We start from the raw sequence: 20,608 nt of genomic DNA, 5'->3' as shown, positions 1-20,608 counted from the left end.
TCTAGTCAACACCAAAGCCACTGGCTACCCATCATACCACCCCGGTTTCTTTTGTCAGGCGTCTGGACTGACTTAAGTAAACCAGGATTAGTCATCAACTGTGAAACGCTTCAATTAAGATGCATCTTGGAAAATCACCTTCAGGAACCCAATTTTCCAAGAATTGCTTTAACCCTAATAACGCGTATTCAACATCTCATACATTACTGTACCTTCTGCACTTCTCCGCTTTTCCTTCACGTGTTCCTGAGCTGCAAAAAGAATCAGCTGAACCACTTCAAGGGCAGCTAGCTGAATATCAGGTGATTCTCTGGTCAGTATAAGTCGATGCAAAACGTTCAGCAGCTCTACACCCAACTCCTACAGTAAGAAAAATGCTCAATATATCCCCATTTTATGCAGGAATTTTAGAAACTTGTTAATACTTGTAAAAGCCAACAGTATTACTCTTATTAACATAAGAAACACAGTATAACTGATACAATCACAGGAGTTGGTGTTTTCTTCAACATGCAGCTCCTAGCTCCAAGTAGCAGCAGTCCTCCTCAACTCTTCCAACAGAATAGCAAACATGGTAATTTAGAGATAAGGCACTTAATACTACAAAAAAACCACCCCAAGTAATCTCTTATCTTATGGTTTTTCAACTCTTGAAGGTGGGGATGCTACATTGTTTCCCTCCTACAGTACATGCATTTCCTTGGAGAGATCACCAGGAGTCAGCAGAACTTTGGCATGTCCACAGGCACACAGCTCCTTTTGCTGTGTTAGACAATTGCATGGCACACAGAATAGTACAGAGTTTCAAGACAAAAAAACCAAGGAAACATGGAAGTTACTACTTCTTTTTAGGATCACTGGTGTGTTGCAGGTTTTTTTTTTGTTTTGGTTGCAGGTTTTTTTTTTAGCTTTGCCTTTTTTTTTTTTTAAATACCACTGCTTTTGTCCAGTTTCCTTTTATCATCTTCAATATTTATAACAGAATTAAATGAACTGTCCCTTGGAAGAAAGAGTAAGAGAACTTGTTTTTCCTGGAATTCTGTCTTTACCCAGCTCTCACCCTACCCACCCAATTACTCCTTCCTCACAAGACGTCCTGAAGTTCTTTGCCCCTCATTGACTTCTTACAGGTTCCATGTTGTGATCTTTTTCTCTCCTCCCTCTACAGCTTTGGATTTTGGTAAAGCATATAATTCACCTACTATTTATGTGCTGAAGATTCCTGGATATACAACAGAGTAGAGATACTGTTCAAACTAAAATTATGCCTTAACTCTGGGGGCCTTTTGATCATTAAGACATTACCTGATCACCACCTATTTTAGACCTTGGCCAGGGAACATCGAAGAGTGCCTGCAGGGCATGTAAACAGGCAATAATGTTTTCCATTGCTGCATCTGACCGAGGAGAGCAGAGAAATTCCACGCTAATTCCTGTAAGCACCAGAAGAAAAAACCCACATGTGCTTGAAATTTTAAGAAGTAATTTTGTCAATTACTAAGTAGTCTAACAGCAAGTTTAGCAATCACAGAAATAGCATGTACATCTTATATTAAGTGAATTCATTTCCTGTTGCTAATATTGTGGGGCAAGAACTCTATTTCCCTCAAAACAATGAAAGAACTTGAGCTTCTAGACAGTATAAGACATGATTATACTGGCTATTAATATAAATAAATAAAAACAACCAGATCAATTTCTTGACAGAACACTGAATTCTTAGGTCCAATGGATAGGCAGACAATTCATAATGAGTATATAGCAGAATATTTGCCTAATCACACTGATTTATGTAATAGAAGGAAATAATGGAGAAGGTAGTAATAGTTCGTAAACTCAAAGACTTAGGTTTTATGTTCCTATTTTACAAAAATGCTGAAGATCACAGCTACCACAATAGGATCACCAGCAATAAGTATATTACATGAAGCCTAAGCTTGCAAATCCTAGGGCAGACAGAAACAATCACTTTTTTTCTCAGCTTTCAGGATTCTTCAGATGACATTTTATGACACTGGAGATAAACTCCATATAAACCATGACCCATAGTCTCATCCCAGTTGTACAGCTGTAATTCCAAAATGTGTGATGACTTGGGAAACTGATCAATGTACACTAAAGAACAGCGGTGCAACAGGAAGTGTCCATGCTTTAAAGTTTTTTCAGTTTCTTTGTAGGAAGTGAAAAGTTCTGAGCAAGTAGAATACGCTCAAAAGCAGAATAAACAAGCCAGGTGTCCATGGTAAAGCAATATGAAATTTGAAGCACTAATCCAGTAGTATGAGAAGCAGGGGAAACGAGCAGCTTTGTATGAGAGGTCTCACTTTTAACTGAGGGAGCAACAGAGTTCAAAAGGAAGCTGGCTCTGTGCAGGAAGACTGGGATTTAAAAGAAGCCATACACATCTGGGTCATACAAACCCATTCCAAAAAGGGATTGCAAAAGAAGGATACAAAAGAGAGACCAAAGAAAAAAAATACAACCAGAAATGTCTAATTGTGTAAATTAAGAGAACTGGGACTGAATTCAACTGCCTGGTTAGCCTCTGCAGTATCAGAGGCTTTAACAGAGCTTTATGTTAACTTAAGGAAACACTTTTTTACCGTGAGGGTGACTGCACACTGGCACAGGTTGCCCAGAGAGGCTGTGGAGTCTCCATCCATGGAGATACTCAAAACCCTCTTGACATGGTCCTGGGCAACAGGCTTTAGATGGCCCTGCTTGAGCAAGGAGGGAGTGGACAGGATGACATCCACAAATCCCTTCCAACCTACACACTACTCTGTGATGTAAAACTGTGCTTCAGTGACGCTAAACCGTACACTGTAGTGCTACAACTGTGATAAAATCTACCCTTACACATGCATGTTTATGAGAAGAGCACTAAGCACTTGTTTAGGGCTTGTTAAGCTCACACTGAGTGTTTTTTCTGCCACATTGGGAAAATGCTCTACAATATTCTCACTAGGACTTAAAATTCTTCTGACTGTATATTTTATCAAGAGATGCAAAACTCAGCAGTGCAGTTAAATGTGAATAATATTCTGTTAAAAATGACATTCTGGGTTACAGCATCTAGACAGATTACGCACTCACTAACCCAAGAGAAGATGAAATCTGTCAGTATTCACATCCTCAGGAGATTTCACCAAGGGCCTGGTAGAAGAATCTTGACACATTGTAGTTGGGGTGACAGGTCTAGAAAGATTAGTAAGTCCTTCGTCTGGATCAACAACGATGAAACCTGTGCTAGTAAGCCACAATGCTGTAGCATAAAGTATCAGTGCCCAGGAGTTGTAGTAATGAGGTCTGGCATTTTCAATAGTCTCTGCTGTATAGAAAGTACCACCTACAAGAAGAGAAGTTACAGTTTTAAGGATATCATTTATTTTCAGTCTTTATCTTTAGATAGGTACACTGTAGAGGAATGAAGGCAGTGGGTTGGTTGGCATTGATGATGTGCACCTGTGGCCTTGCCTCAGCGGCAGTGAGTTGATTGACATGGACGATGTGCAGCTGTAGCTCATTCCCACTAAGTGGTTAAATAGCCCTGAGGATTGTGGGAGGGGTCAGATGAAGGAGGGACAGTGTGGTCTGACCTCTGGAGGAAAGAGAAACAGCACAGACAGTAGAATCTGGCTGATGGTAAAGCCTTGTTGCAGCCTACTAGTTTGTTTGTGCTGCAACAGTACGCAATTGTGCGTCTTCTCTATACAATTCAACTTTACTGTGATCTTAATACAAGTCAGCCAGGACATAGTGATGTGCACTTACAAGTAACTTATGAAAATACATTGATTTGCCTTCTTACCTTCAGTAGGTAGCTGCGATGCATACTCTGAAGGTAAAGTTAAGAGCGCAAAATCCTGAAGTGCAGCAAGCCAGAGCTTGCTCAGTGTTCCAAGATCTGCCTGTACCAGGTCCAGAAGTCCACCAGCTGAAGATGTTACATCTCTGTAGCTTTCTTCTGCAGAGTTTGCGACTTTTAAACAGTGACTGTGTGCATCACTTGGATTTTTCTGCTTTTCAACAGCAACTATGTAAACCTGTTCATATATTTGGAGAGAGTTTACAAATATTAATACTTGGAAAACTACTGTGATGATTAGCATGACTGCCTGTTGAGTGGGCATGAGGTTTCATAAAATCTATTCCTTTGTTAAGCCCAGCAGGCATGGGTGAACAAGCACTTATTTTCTAAACCTTCTGAATCCAGCCCCCCAGCTAATCTTGATACATGAGTCCCAATAAAGGGAAACCTACTAAAATTCCTAAACATCGCTACAGTTAACTTCCCTGCTCTTAAAAATTAATATATTACTTGTGCAGCTTCAGCTTCCAACCATCAAACACTGTTGCAGTTATAGCTACAAGACTGAAGAACTTATCAAATAATATACCTATAATCATGATCCTGAAACCATAGTCAAATCATTCCTAAATCTTCTTTTAACTGAAATGACATATTGCACTTGCAACCAACTTCTCAAAATTATGTATTGCCCTGTGGGCAGTAAAGGACAAAGTACAGTTTTGCACCATTTGCAAACTTTGGGTGTTACCATCAATAGGGTAGCTTCAACAGGACAAGGTTAATTTCCCCAGCTGCTTCTCTAGTTATCGAAAAAAGAAGGCTTGAGAATGTTGCAGACCAGCAGCCCTCTTTTGTCTCTCCAAAGCGTCCCTGGAGGAAGCTCTTCTCCTCAACCATAAAGGAGACATAGGAGCCCAGTTCAACTAATCTAAAGTGAGCTTTTGTGAGTATGTCTCCTGCAATTATGATTCCTGTTATCTTTTTTGAGTTTGCTAGTTGTACTGGGTTGACCCAGGCCAGCAACTAAGCACCCACCAAGTCCCTCTCTCACTCCTCCCTGCAACAGGATGGAAGAATTCCTTCGAATTCTGGAAAGAAGAAATAAGTAAGATCTTAACTATGAAGGAACCATTTAGGGCTTAAGTGAAATATTTGTAAATTACAGGTCACAAGAACTTATTCCCAGTTTACTTTGTCATAGTTTCTCACATTTGAGGTCCAGTAGGAAGTTATATAGAATTTGCTTTGAAGACTGCTCTTAATTATAGACTGGAACAACCTACAGATCTTCACTTCTTATAGCTGAGCCTCATACCTCGTCTGAATTTTGTCTCAGCTTCTGGCCAGTGATAAGTTGTTACCATATGCCACTAAAAACCTTTTCTCCACACCATAATTTTAAACCGATCACAGCACCTTATCTTTTCCTGAATAAAGAGACTAATCTACCTAAATCTCTCAGTGTAAGCATGTTTTTGAGATTTTTATTCTGACTTGGTAGCTTTTCTGCAACGGCTTTCCTATTTTGCCAATATCCTTTCTCAAGTACAGACACCAGAGGTTGGTATGTTTTTCTAAAAATGTTCAAATAAAATCTGTTGCCTGCTTTCTCCTTCAAAAGAGCTCCCTGGATATACACAGAAATATCATATTAACTACACAACATGCTCATATTTAGCTGGTTATCGACCATCAGCATCCAAGGTCAATATCAGTGCTTTTTAAGGCACATCTTCTAGAGATTATGTACATTGTTCAAATTTTTGACTTTTTAATATCTAATCTTTTAGCTACATGTATTAAAACAGGCATTCATGTGCGTTGACTTTAAGACAGTTAGGCAATGCAGCACTGAACTGACATTGTTAACTTAAAAGAACTACCTGTAAGAAATGAAATGCAGATAGACAATAAGAAAAATTACACCTATTTAAAATGACACATTCAGTGGACCATCACCACAGCCATTTATACCATGGCAATTTAAAATGAATACTGAAATACTGAACATATTAAAAAAAATTGTATTTAAGTACTAGACATTTCTTAACGTATAGTGAAATACAAAGTTTAAGTAGCAGTGCTTTTGTCAAGTTTACAAAGTTTCATGTACTGTTTAGAGGCAGCGAAGTAAAGCAAAGGACCAGCAACTTCTATTTAACAAAGCATGTAAGAAATTCTTGAAATCATTCTGTCTGAAAGGTTCTAACCCACCTACCAGCTATCAAGACTATAATTACATAAACTAACTGTTACACTAACCTCTGCCCAAGCCTTAAGCACAGCCAGGATCTCCATAGTTGAGGTGCTTTCATTATATTGTTGACTTTGTGCTTCTTTACCAGCCTGCACTTTGATCAGAGAGGATACAAGCAACTGGTGAACCCTTCGAAGATCATTAAGATCACTCACTACACCACTTGCTATCCAGGCACTGCAGACCTAGTGTTGTAAAAAAGAAACAGTAAGAAACAAGAGCCAAACACCACTGGATACACTTTTCTTCCACCTGTAAAATTACGGAAACCAGATTTAATTTCTACTGACATACGGTTACTCTCAGATAATAATCAATGTCAACTGACATTAAAGTTGTACATAAGTAATAAAAGCCAAAAATATTAGAGGGATGTCATAAGTAACAGCCGAAGTATCAACTGCTACAAAGTTTCCTAAACAAAGTTTCCTAAAAGATTTTGAAGTACATAAAATCTTCAGTTGTTACAGTACAGAAGTAACATGGATGACATTATTTTGTGTGCACTGAGGATCTGAGGCTAGATGATTCGTTTCTTTTTTCTTGTGTGGCCTATCAAGCAAAAAGAAAATTTCAGAGTGTCTGTTACCTAAGACTTCTGACTTTTAACACTTGCCTGACATGCTTTTGCTGTGACATCAGGAGGAGTTTCGGGAGCAAAGGCAGGCCTAAGCGCTGCTCCAACCTAAAGAGAAGTTAAACAGTATTTAACACATATTAATACAATTAACTAAATGGTTATTTTTCATCAGCAGGCCTTGTTGCTGTTTTCCTTTATAAAGCAGTATCCTTTCATTTTTCCACAGACTGTTTCAGTGAGGTTAAAGAGCAGGGAGACAGCTGCAGTCACACTTCTATTGTTCTGTTTTGCTTACACTGAAGATGTGGTTCTCTTTGAGAGGGGTCTTCAAAGTTGATCCTATTCTTTGCACAGTCAAAAACTGAAAAAGAAACCTCTTCTTTCCTGAACTCTTGACTTGATGAGTAGCCCTCAAAAGAAAAAACAATGTTCCAAGCCATGGAAGACTTGTGTGACACCTAACGAATGCCATCTGTTTACTCAGAAACAAACAGCTGAAGTTGGTCAACTTTGCAAAGTGAAAGAAGGGGAGAGAACAAACCCCATTCACCTAATAAAGAACACACAAACATACACTTAGCAGGTTGCAGAGATTTTACCTACTTACACTGTTGAAAGCTATTTCACTAAAGGCTAATGAAAATTTCCCTTGCTGCTTTAGCTGGTATCAAAAAAACCCAGACTTAAGTTTGATGCTTTTTGGGATGAAAGTACAAAGTGTAGTACAAGTACTACAAATAAGTGAAAATGAGGTTGTTTTAATGACAAGTAAAGACCCCCTAAAGCTCAGACTTCATTAAAGGAACTTCTGAACAGGGTTTCAGGAAACCATTACTTAAGTCTGGAAAAATTTCTATCCATCTATTTCTGGTTATTGTTATGGAAAAAAAAATGGACAAGAAAAAGACTAGATATTTAACTGCTTCACATCTCTTCAACTTCTTTGCAACAGCTGATAAGATCTATGCATAGTATTACCAGAAACACTTTAAGAGCAGGAAAGGTTAAAAGAACTATTAGCTCTACTTGCGACCTGCTTGATGGTTTTGGACAGAAAGGACAGATGGTCTATTTTTTTTTCTCCTTAGTAGTTCCAGTCTAGATGTCCTTTCCTACAAAGAAGTGCCAGTAGAATAGAATTCTAATGGCAAAAGCAAGATCAAAGTGGGTTAGTATGTCTCCAAGGTCAGGGTCTCTTGATTTCTATGACAGAAAGTGATCTGACTTATTCAATGCCTGCTAGAAATCAAAGAATGGGAGCCAGATGAGGCTTAACACAGCTGCCTGTCATATTTAACACAAGTGCAGTCTGGAATGCAAAATGTTCAGAACATTGTTTCTCTAAGTTTCAACCAAGACTTAAATTAAATAAACCTTGTGAGCACAAGCCATGCTTTTACCTCCTCTAGCTTAGTTATTGACCAAGATCTCCTAGCGTGATCTCTGGTACACAAAGGCTACTTCCTTGTAAGCAGAGTTTTAAATCACAGCTGTCCCTAATATTTCTTGCAATACTTCCACACTTTGAAACCAATGCTTTAAAAAAACCCCCAATGTTCTGGTTTGGTTTTGCTGTATTTGAATAGGAAAGAGGAAAAACTGTTCAAAAAATGAAAAAAATCTGGGGCTAAAACATTACATGCCAATTGAAAAGATAACTTCCTTAGAAAGCAAATCCAAAGAAATTAGTAATAGTTTCAGTAACAAACTAATTGAAAGAAAACTCTATCACTAGGCACTGCAAAAAACAAATCTCTTTCAGTGATTAGCTGTAACTCTAAACATTTCTGTTATCAGCAATGGTGCTTACATTGGCTTGATATTGCTCCAGAATTACATGACCTGGAAACTCTGGTTCTGGAACAGCTGCAAACTTTCGAACAACAATTTGCAATGTTTGAAGCCCAGAAAGACGAAGCTGATCACTGTGATCTGTGGCAGCCATAAAAGCCATACGGATCAAGTCTGCTAAATGCAATACCAAAAAGTCATCTGAAGAGAAAACAGAAATTAAAAAATAAAATAGTTTTATTAAATTTAGATTTAAACATAATATATTTTATAAGACTGCTCCCAACATTTTCAAAACGCGTATTTTACATTTTTCCTTACCACATATACAGAATTCACTTAAGGCAGCTTACACATACAACAATCTTACTGGGACATCTTTTGTTAGCTGATCTGGACTCCCTTCCATTTGAACGTAAAAAAAAGGAAGTACTTAGAATAAAGCACAATTATCTTTATGTATAATGCTGATTTTAAAAAAAAATGTTTTGAGGAAAACACCTCCATACAAACACAGAGAGGTACTGGAAGTTGGCACTGTTTTTCTACTGGTAATTATGCAAATTGTGGAAACATAAAAAGTGGAGTTTTTAGTCAATCCTCCCAGATACCAAACTGTGATGTGATAGCTGGTGCCAACTATCACTTCTGATTGCCAGTGCTTAATACAGAAACAATAGCTTCCTATGCATATGCCATGGCACTACAATCAGGAAAGTGAGTGTAAATGCTGCAGTGATATGCCAATATTTTGGCAAATAAAAATTTATCTTCACCTTAATAAATACAGGCTTTAATCAGAGTAATGAAAGGTTTCAATGATTACAAACAACAAAGTTGTGATGAATTTCATTCCAATCCAAACAGCTAACATTTATTTTAAGCATACTTAGCATTCTGTGAAATTCTTTCAGTGCTTAACACATACCTCTTGAATCACGTTGTTTTCTTTCCTGAGCCAAAGTTACGTCAAAATGTGCACTGCCTGCATTTTCACACTGGCTTATAATTTTACAAACACACTCTGCAGCAAAAACTCTGGTAGACCATCGTGGGTTACTGAATGGATGGAACCTTTCATCGAGGTCAGATGTTAATACAGATGCATCGTCTGCTTTGGCAGCTTCCTCTTCTTGAGTGGTATCTACTGAAGCTACTGTATTGAAATCTGTATTTAGGACATGGGGGGGCAGAAGCGGGGGAGAAGAAATGTAATATTCTTTCTTAGTGTAACTGAAAACTACAGAAGAACTCATAAGGAAATCTCTTCAAAGTCCATCTCTAGCCTCCAACTCGCTATGAATCCCTCCAACCTTGGTGTCTTAAAAGTAAATGCCAGAACTGAAAATAAAATGTAACAAAACTATCTGCATTTGGCTGATATTACTTGCTGGAAGACAAAATCATTACCACAAAAGTAAATGAAGAACTGCAGTGGAAGAAAAAAACCCCTACTCTTCAAGTAAGTGTGACACATTAGAAACTGTTACCTTTCCAACTCAAAAAATCTAAATCCATAAAGTTTTCCTCCTGCGCTGCAGGCAGAAAAAGAAATTCTTCCCCTTCCCCCCCCCTCAAATACTTAGCACAGTAATTAATTTTCTCTGATCAGGATTTTCATTATGATATAGGAGGTCTGCATCATTCTGATTATTAATAGAAGAGAGGATCTGAATATTTTTCTTGTACATAACTGCACAGGACCCACAAGCTCAAATGTGTTCTGCATTTTCATTTCTGATATGGGAATAAGTTAACATTAGGATGAGAAATCAACAAGAATATGAACAGGCAAGACATACTAAAATGTTTACAAAAACTTGTTCAACAGCGAAAAGGCAATCAGAAGGGAGAAAGTCATATTCCTTCTGAAAGAACTAAATTAAAAAGGGTCCAATGTTTCAATAACAAGGACAACAATACAGTTCATAAATGTCAAACATTCAGGAAACAAGAATACTTTCCCGCAGTGACACACCGTACTGCTGCAGGCCTTATTGTCATCATGTTCTCAACTACAGCATATTAGGACTTACCAGCCGAGGCAGCAAGAACATCTTTACAAAGCTTCAACCAAAAAGAGAGCTTTTCAACTGCCATTGAAGTAAGCATGTGAGTCAGAATCTCTTTGATATCCTGGCACAATCTTTGATCCAATTCTTTGTCCAACAAGCCCAGCAATGCCCCCTCCAGGCCTATTTCTCTGATGTTAACATCTGCCAAGAACAAAGGTCCGTGAGCTGAACGCTGTACAGCACAGAACTGCAGGAATGACCACAGAAACCCCACTGAAGTTTGCACATGGAGTATCTTGTGAACAAACATTTAGCTCTGAAATACTTCTGAAATAATAGTATTAATAGCTTGAATACCATATCTAAGTCACCTGAGTACAAAATAAACAACAGGAAGTTACGCCAGGGGAAAAAAAGAAAAAAAAAAATCCTACTCTGAATTCCACAGCATCTGAGCTCCTGAAAAAAATTACTTGGACATCCAATTCTTCACACTGGCTCATAAGGTAGTTCTAAAGTTCTGTTTTATCTTGAAAGGGAAGTTAAAATTATTCCTCAACAAAGCTCAAAACCAAACACATGGAAATAATTTGTTAAATGAAAAATTTTTACTTGCCCAATATTAGCCATTATAAAAACCAGCCGTTTTACGAATGGTGATAGCCCACCTTTTCTGAAAATTTCTAAATGAGCTTGAAAAGAAATCCAAAGTGAAATCATTTATTACAACTATCACCTCACAGGAAGGCACAAGAATATAAACTAGTAATCATACTCAGGCCTTTTAGCAAAAAATCCAAACCTTTAGTAAGTTAAAAATTCTAGGGACCCCAGCTAAGCATTACTTAACTAGTTCTCCAAAGAGGTTAACAGAAACTCTATTCAATAGATTGTGTACACCTTTCCTCAATGACAGATTTTTAGTTTAAGAAGAGATTTATGCGAGAAAATACAACTATGAATATGCATGTAAAATGCAGGGCTATAAAGCAGTTACTACAACAGCTACCGGCTAGATAGGCTTAGGTTTCTCTGGAACTCCACTTGCATTTTCTCATTTAGTGGCCGTTACTACCTACAGTATATGAAAAGCAGTAGTATCTTTATTTTATCACTAAGAAACAGTTTGGATGCTTCCATAATTTGGTACTACATAGAGAACTGAAGCAGAAAACCTTTTTGAGTGTCAAGAATATAGCAAAGTTTTCATAACCATAGCAGAGTATGTTTAAAATTCACTATCAGTGTATCGATCTCTTTGATCTCGAAACTTCAATACATTACCTGGAGTAAAATCTTCTCTGCTTTCTTTAACTAATGCAACAGCATATTCTGATACTTCAGCAGCTTCTCTTTGCACAAGCTGACGTAAGCAAGCTACCACTGCACGTCTCAACAGCAAGTACGAGCTGCAGAGATTCACCTGAAACACGCAAGAAGAAACAGTAAGATGGCTAACAAGCCTTACAGCAATGCCTCAGTAAGGCTGGTATTTCCTGAACAACTGCAGTTATGACAAATCTGTGAAGTTGCTAAGCATGTAATTGATGATTTTTTTGCTCAGCTTTTTTTTTGGTATTTGGGTTTTTTTGGTCTTTATATATATATATATAACCCCAGATGAAAGATTTTGTGACTCCTGTAATCAATTTTAACATATCAGTACTTTTAACATTTTTTTCTCCAAAGGTAACTTGTAAGACTGGTTTGGGGCTGGTTCCAACTCCTACCAATATCAGTAGCAAGACCCTATTAACTTCATGGACTACTGAACTGTGGTCTCCATGAACAATCACCTCCATTCTTTGACTACAGGGTATATATAATGGGCTTCAAATCTCAGTGTAAGAGAAGAATCTCTCAAATCATCCTCAGATGTAACTACAGAAATGCCAAATACAATAACCAAGGATGGGACAGTCAATCAGGCTTCAGTAAATTTGAACTCCATGCATGAAAGGAAGTTTATTAGAAAAGGCAAAGAGAACACTGTTGCGATTTCATCACAAAAAATACTATATACTCGGATTACATTAAAATACATTTTGGAGAAGGTGAGAGGAAGGGTGAGTTACTGGTGAACGTATCACACTGAGACAAGTCAGCTCTCCTGAGAAGTTGCTAGCAAAAAAAACTTCATAGCATCACCATATTTTAACACCACCATGCCAGTGTTTGGGTTTCATGCTGAAAAATACATGATTAACAGATTCATTACTACAGGAACAAGGAAAAACACTTAAAACACCCAAGACACAGCCTCAAGATTTTTTTATTAGTGAAGCTTTCTGATTTTTATTTGCTTGCTTTCAATTTTAAGAAAATTCTGAAAGGGATCCCAAAGATAGAATGAACCAGCTGTGTGGCCAAGCAACATGGCTACACCAATGTTTATGCAGCTTCTTTTAAATTAGGCTAAGATTATGATCAAAAAGGTTATTCTCTACAACTAAGCAATTGTGTACCCTTAGTTGTCACCATGCTTGGAATAGAAAGAGCTGAATGTCTGCTGCAGGGAAACCTTGCAGTAAGGTCATGCTCCTCATTTGCCAGCAACCGGTCAATATATGTTAGTCAAAATGACTAATGTATGTTAGTTAATATACAGTTAAAAAGAACAACTTAAGGACAGAAAAAGTAAGTGATACAGAATTTCAGCTTTGTTACGTTAACAAAACTAAGCTTTCTCTTCCGCATTTCTATGCATGCACATGAACCTACAATATCAGAATTACGTATTTAATATACACAAAGATACAGTCTCTACGTAATTCCTTGAAAAGAAACCTGACTCAATACGTATGTCTGCAAGATACCTTTAATTGAAAATTTAAAACCAAGTAAGGCTTTTAATGCAACATTTATGCAAGCAGGCTACACATTCTACTTCAAGTTGGACATGCAAAAATTCCGTGCTCATTTTTAACAGGGAAAAAGCAGAGGATCCAATTCAGGCTACTGAAAAATGCAAGATGCACATTTTTTCCTCTCTCTCATTCTCCCACATTCTAATCAGGGGACAGGACTAAATAACAGACACAAAATGCAAGCATCACATACAAACTGAAATGAACAAATAGTTCCCTTTCTGTGCTTAACACATTACAAACAAAATTAAGCCTCACTTAGCAGATAAATGAAAAGTATGTTTGCCATCTGCAGAAAGTTAGGAAGGGTCTGGTTAGGATGACAACCAAATGTGACTGGACATGCTAAAAGAAATTACATTAAGATGGTTAAAAGGAAAAGATAAAAGATGAAATAAAAAACACCACTGCAAACTTCGAAGGTTTAGCATTAACAAGGCACAGGGACCTACCAACACAGAATTATCCAACAAGATTTCCTGCACAAAAACAAATGACAAACCAGTCATGACAAAACCAAAATATAGATAGCACAGTGATACTAACCACACATGGAGACCGTTACATGTAAATTCAGCATATATTAAAATTCAGAACCTTATCTCAGACCTACCAAACCCCTAATTTGCTTAGTTCGTTTATCTTGTATTTAATGTTGAACAGACTTAAATTTCAAGCCAGCTGCACCTAAAATTAGTTCTTTAAGAGTACCAAGACAAAAGCACAGCAGTTATTGACATTGTATACTTACCATGTTTCATAGTATCTTTATCGTCTTGCAGCTGAAAACTGGCATTCACTACATAATAGGCTTACAGAGATAAGCTTTTAGAAGTCTGTGCTCACCTAAGTTAGCTTTAGTGCTAATGCCAAGAATTTAACTGACAGGATAAGCATTGCTGTTAGATGCAAAACCCCGTGAAAAAAAGATCAAATTGACAAACAAGGAATATTTTCAGAAGCTGAAGAAGAGAAGCTAGATAATGACAGACATATGTACACAAAAAAAAAAACCACAGCAACAAAGGAACAACCCAGTGAAGCTGCGTATCCACTGCCCGAGTCATGTTTTGTTGACAGTAGCATAGTGACAAACTGAACGGTCTAAACACTTTGGGGACCTGAACCATCTCATGCTCTAGAGGGTGGGATGACAGGTGAAGCCAGCTTGCAGCTGCTCACAGAAATTGTGCTGGCATGCCTAATGCTACATTTATTAGGAAAAGGAAAAGAAAATGTCTATTTTAGAATTTTAAAAAGGCAAGTCTGAAGACAGAAATTTTCTTTTTTTTTTGCCAAAGAAACCTTGGGCAAAAAGGGTACAGAGGGGAGTTGGTTTGCACATTTGTTTTCAGGATTTTATGAGTGAGAATTCATGTTTCTATGAACAGAAGGCGAAAAGGTCACTTATCTAACCCTGTTCTTTGCCTCTGCTGTTTTTCTGCCTTAAACAAAGAATGCAGTGGTGAATATCTGCAGTATCTAGTGCCCAGTTTTTATACTCTGCTCGCCCTTAGGACTTCAAAATGCACAGCAAAGAACAGTCACACCTTGTTCTCCACTTGCAGAAATTTAAACTCATGGAGAATGACTTGCTGAGGGTGACCTTGCAAGGCAACAACAGAGTGAAAAGCAGATTTCACGTACAACTCAATAGTTTATTCTGCTTCCCTAGCAAGATCGTGATTTAGTGGGTGGAAACTACACGGATGGATGGTGACTTTTACAAATGCAGAAGTCTGTTTGTGCAATGATCTTCTCACAGACCTGCAAAGCACATGCTCAAACCTTTCTTTATGACACTCTTGAGAAATGTATTGATGTTTACTGAATCATCAGTATCAGCAACACTGGCTGTAGTTCTGTAACAGGTTCCTGAGAATGACAAAAGTTCATTCATGTAAGGCCACTGACTTTGGTGGGCTCCCGCCCTGTGAAGCTCACAATTATTTCTGGCATACAGGTGAAGACACAAATGTGTACAGATGCACAAACACACACACACTCAAGCCATGAACCATGCTTCTTCTGAATTAAGTAGTTTGATATTATAAAGTTCATGAAGTACTGCATGAAGTACTTTGAGACAATTTGTAAGAACAATAAAAATCATTAATATCGTATAGACAACTTTATCACAACATCCTGTATTATTAGTAGGCACTTGCTGTTAGTTAAGAGACGTCATACTGTACATGGAAGCAGACTGTATGTGAACTTATATATGATCCCAAAGGCTAATACGTCCTCTGAGCAATGACTTCTTGTGATTTTATCAGTATAAGAAAAACTGTTTTACCCAGAGAAGTGAAAATCATAGCTACTATATGTTAAAAGAAAGAACACGTCGGACGAGTTCCAGTTCTACAACTAGTATATCCATGCCTAACACAACGTGGGACTGAAAAAGCTTCTCCTTCAATTTTTCCTGGCTCCCACAATCGTGTTTCTACTCAAACTGAATAAAGAGACATGGAAAGAATCTAAACTTTATACAAAATCAATATATAGTTACTATCAATATACAAGTGCTACCCAGGGGAAGATGTGAATGAGAACTGTTAAGACAGACAGGAGAGATTAACAAAAAAACCCACAACACTTTATTGTCTGTGGGTTGTTTCTCTCTTGTTTATGACAAGACTTGATGGTCTTTAAAAACAAAACCAACACCAAATCAACAAAATATCCCTAGCTAGCCGCTGAAAACCAGAAAAATATTTTTGCTTTCTTCATAGAACTAAGTACTTCAGAACAGCTGATATTCAAAGAAAGAGAGACTTTTGGGGGAAAAAAACAAACAAAAACTCCCAGCAAACAAACAACCCCCCATCTCTTTTGTAAAATAGAGCTGAAAAAGACTTTTATTTTTACTGAAGACCTAGTTTGACTGTTACTTATTTAAGTGTCAGAAGTTTTTATACTGACTGCCAAGAAGTCTGTACGCTGAAGCATTAGTGCTACAAGATTACAAAATAGATAATTTTACAATTTTTCGCCATCATGAAAAAACAAACCCCAACAAAACAATTCTCAGTAATTAGTACATACAGATTTTTTTTAATCAATCCTTCACATAAGACATAAAAAGCAGCAGAGGGGAAAAAACTGGTCAACATAAAATACCCGGTAAAAATCCAGCACAAAGTTCTAATGGATAGTATACCCTGCCAGACAACTGGCCTTAATAAGAGCAGCAGAATGTACCAGCAAGCAGCTCCAGAAGGCCAAGATTTCTACAGAATGTGCTCATCTTGTAAAGGGGAAGCAGAAACTGGGGAAAATACTGAAAAAAACCAGAGAATACTTGCCTGTAGGAGGATATGAAACACCTCACTCACCCCTATACAATAATCAGCTTTTCTGCTTAAAGACCTATCTGCATTTCTTAAGTGCTTCTGAACAAACTGTTTTAAAATACAAGGATATAGACAAATAAACATATACTCACACATAGGCAGCTTACAAGGCTAGACAAGTTGACATGTCGAGGAGCAAACATGTGAAGCTGCTGAAGGCAAGAGATGGCTTGAGCCTGAACAAGGCAGTCGGGATTATCCTGCATCACTGCACAGCCCAGGAGGCAGGAAGTTCTTAAGGCTGAAACTGATGTACTGCTGCCTATATTCAGAAGAAAAATGGTTTTTGTTTTCTGTTTTTAAGACATCATGTGTTTTTTTTCTCGAAACACGATAGCCTGTCTTTTTCTCAAGCCATCCATAACTCTCATTCTCTTGGATGAAAATTTCTGTATCTGTTATATTCTGGTATCAATGAGTAATGGTCACACTGCTCTCTGGAAATTTCAGTATCTAAAAGCTGATTTAGATGCAAATTTTAAATGTCTGCATCATAACTAAAACATAGACTCCTAACTCTTGAAATATGAATACTTCTGCTTTCATGCTAAATATAAGAATTTTCAGCCCAAGGCAAGGCTTGGAGAACCAGTTCAAACAAAGGAAAAGATGTCAAAAAGAGACACTATTTTTGGAAAACTAGCAGTCATGTCATCTTGACTGCATAAAGTCATGGCCTGTGAAATACTATCTTAAAACCAGGTGGGGCAAACTTAGCACGCACTTATTTGTTATAAAACTTTAATTACACATTCAAACAATGTTTAGCAGCTTTGTGGCTAAACCAAACCAAACTGACACTATTGTATGTTGCATACCTTGCAGCTCTGGGCCCAGTGTGGTAATAAGTGCATTTAAACAGCGACCAAGGCTTTGGTGAACTTCAGCATAAGCAGGAGGCACAGTCAACAACAACATGAGAACAAGAGATAAGGTAGGTTCCACATGCACATGATACAAGGGGCCAGCTAAATCTACTACCAGTGACAGAGAGTGTAGTGCCCATGCCTGTAAGTAAGAGAAGCATTCATGTAATGTCTATATGATAGAATAAACATCTTTTAAAAATTCGATAGTTTAAGTGAAATTCTAACTGTAACTAACTAACAAAAGTTGCAATTTCAGGTTCCAAAGGGACAAATGGAGAGGTTATAGAAAGAAACTTTAAGAACCTGATGCTTAATAAGCCATTTTGAATATTTTACAAGGAACTGTATGTTCTGCAAGAAAAGAACTATTTTACACTTGTCATTGTTAATTTAAAATAAATAATCTAATAATAAATCAATTTAATAGTGATTATTGTTCCTCAAATATATTCTACTCTTTGTAAAATTTCTTGTAATTCCATGTGCAGGAGCAAGAGAATTATGAAAAAACACAGTGGAGTTTCTGAAACAACTTATTGGTTTAGTCTCAGTTACTTTGCACCAATACCTACATCTGTTTCATGTCAACATACAGTTCTTCTCTCTGTAAAGACATTGCAGATAAAGCTTAGAAAATTTTTTTTAACTGAGATTTAGATAATTACATGGAATACACTCAATGTCTCTTAAAGCTATTCTGATAGATGAGAGTTTTAGTCACAGAGAAATAATTTGAATTAGTCTTCAAAACATCTTGCCTTAGTCAAGGAAGTATGTTGACCAAGTTCTACAGCATTCAGGCTACAAATCCCTGTTATTTACTAGATAACCCTTCAACAAAGAAATGCTGCGAGGTAAACATCATAGCAGGGACAAAAACTGACATGAACAAAAAAGCCTAGGTACTATCTAGTCAAGGTCAAGACACAGGTGAATGTGAAATGAATCAATTCCTAAAACATCAGATATTGTTTTTCAAGCCAGCATATCTTAGCCTTATCAGCCTAACTGATCATTAAATAAGAACCTCCCATATCTCATCATAGTTCTTGCTTGGAAGTGGATTACGAGCAGGGGCTATGGTTTTGATTGTCTTTCCCGCCCCAGCCATCACCTGGGAGGTAAGCCTAAGAGTTGTGAAGTGTTATTCTTACAAGAAGAACTTAAAACTCCAGAATATAAATCAGTTAATTTGTAACATTGTATTTTTTAGATAAGTGACAAGTACCTGTACATCAGGAGAAGTACTGTCCTGAGATAAAGTATAAAGGATTCCAACACATGCATTCAGGTGCTGAGTAGAACCTATTCCTCCTAGGTACCTATACAGACATCCCAGAGCCAAAGAATGACCTGTTCTTGATACCACATCCCTAGCAGATTTTAACCTATTAATTACAAGGAAAGAAAGCTGTTAGTGTAATCACCAAGACTAACACTATGTAAATAGGCACATCTAGAAATGGAATTATAATCAGAAAAATACTTCATTAGACTCTGTTAGACTGCCAGAAGTCTAAGTTCATTTATCATCTCTTATCTGAAGGAAGCACCAAAAATATTTTAGATAAAGATGTTGTTAGAACAGCAGACGATTTAATTTACTTGAAACTCTATATGCTTAGTCAAACAATCTTCTTAAACATTAGGAAAACAAGGAATACATGCAAAAGTCAGACAGTGCTTTTGCCTGTTGATTTCTGAAGTGACATCAAATCCATGAAGGAAACCAGCTTTTAAAAATTATTATCATAACAGGGGCCAGGCAGATTTCTCAAACATTTTTATAAACTCAACCAATAACTTACCACGCTTTTTTTGAACTTACTTGTCAAAACTGACTTGTGCTAATCCAGCAGTGAAGGCACTGTCAGAAACCACCTGTGCCAATCTGGCCAAACACTCTGCAGCAGCACATCTTAGGAGTGGGTTATTGCTTTCCAAGGCACCCATTACCAATGTCAGGGCAGACCTTCTAACTTCTTCTGGACCTAAATTTCCCTTGCAGTTAGCCAAGTGCTAAAAATAGATATTAAATATATTAAACAGCAAGACAGTATAGTCATCAGAAAGTGGTTTTCTGTCAGTCATGCAAAAATTACAAGACCTGCAGAAGTAATTTGATTTTCTTCCCCTTTTATCTGAGGAATTCCTCTATTTTTATTTGCTGCTAGAAGTCTAACGCCATGTAAGTGTATGTAATAGCGTAACATTATAATATCAACATTCTGATTTTAAGAAATATTGGATAGATTGCAGCAGAACCCAATAAACCAACACACTAGCACAAAATTCAGAAAATAATATCAAGAAGAAAACCAGTGAAAACAGAATAATGACACAAAGAAAAATCCCAGTCTGTAAAAAAGCTGAGTATGAGCAAAAGCTACAGCACTTATCTGGACTGCATAGTAAACATGCCCCAAATGCAAATATCGCACAATGAAAGGTCTTGCCTATTCTGCAAACATTTTGCCTTAGTTTGAAGAAAGCCTAAGAAAGGAAGAATGAAAACTGCATGTGAACAGAGGAAAACACAAATACAGCATCAGGGAAAAGCAACAGATGGCAGATAGTTACAAGATTACTTTACCAATCATAACTTTTTTATTTATACAGTAAGAAATATGAAAGAGACTATGATAGTGACAGAAATGACACAAATTTTTTCCATCTCTCTCCTGTTTGAATGACACTAGTATGGATGACAGTATACTACAGTGTACTAGAATGGGTTTCCCTAACCCTTTAACTTTACAAAAAGGGAAAAATGAAACTATGACTCTTCAGCACTTAAGAAACATGTGACATCATGAAACAGTATGTTTATCACAGAAAACAAGACTGATCTTCACCTTGACTATTAACCAAAACAAGAACTTCTGTTTAGACATATTTGGACCACCAGATGCCATGTTTTACAGTACAAGACAGAGAGGAAAACAAAGGAGAGAAACAAAAGGAAAGAGAGAGGAGAGAAACAAAAGGAGAGAGAGAGGAGAGAAACAAAAGGAGAGAGAGAGGAGAGAAACAAAAGGAGAGAGAGAGGAGAGAAA

The 20,608-nt window shown here is 37.3% G+C and overlaps 1 protein-coding gene across 8 annotated transcripts in view; it reads right to left on the bottom strand.

Moving 5' to 3' along the window:
- Positions 1-20,608, bottom strand: part of HEATR5A (HEAT repeat containing 5A) — a 66,880-nt gene that overhangs the window by 8,008 nt on the left and 38,264 nt on the right. For 7 of the 8 annotated variants that reach the window (XR_008822913.1, XM_056345319.1, XM_056345315.1 and 4 more), the window contains 15 exons: positions 19,381-19,571; positions 18,781-18,940; positions 17,502-17,691; positions 16,776-16,945; positions 13,777-13,803; positions 11,742-11,880; positions 10,479-10,658; positions 9,371-9,610; positions 8,462-8,643; positions 6,688-6,756; positions 6,077-6,256; positions 3,812-4,046; positions 3,101-3,349; positions 1,306-1,433; positions 213-360 (listed from right to left, as the gene is read on the bottom strand). Coding sequence is in view for 7 of the 8 variants with exons in the window: in XM_056345319.1 (XP_056201294.1) it covers positions 213-360; positions 1,306-1,433; positions 3,101-3,349; positions 3,812-4,046; positions 6,077-6,256; positions 6,688-6,756; positions 8,462-8,643; positions 9,371-9,610; positions 10,479-10,658; positions 11,742-11,880; positions 13,777-13,803; positions 16,776-16,945; positions 17,502-17,691; positions 18,781-18,940; positions 19,381-19,571 (2,488 nt within the window). In the remaining variant the exon portion in view is untranslated. The remainder of the gene's footprint in view (positions 1-212; positions 361-1,305; positions 1,434-3,100; positions 3,350-3,811; positions 4,047-6,076; positions 6,257-6,687; positions 6,757-8,461; positions 8,644-9,370; positions 9,611-10,478; positions 10,659-11,741; positions 11,881-13,776; positions 13,804-16,775; positions 16,946-17,501; positions 17,692-18,780; positions 18,941-19,380; positions 19,572-20,608) is intronic. The other variant, XM_056345321.1, reaches the window with a different exon arrangement.

The sequence above is a fragment of the Falco biarmicus genome, chromosome 7 (assembly GCF_023638135.1).
Source record: "Falco biarmicus isolate bFalBia1 chromosome 7, bFalBia1.pri, whole genome shotgun sequence".
Taxonomy (NCBI): Eukaryota; Metazoa; Chordata; class Aves; order Falconiformes; family Falconidae; genus Falco; species Falco biarmicus.
Note: the sequence above shows the minus strand (reverse complement) of the source record. Positions and strands in the feature narration are given on the sequence as shown.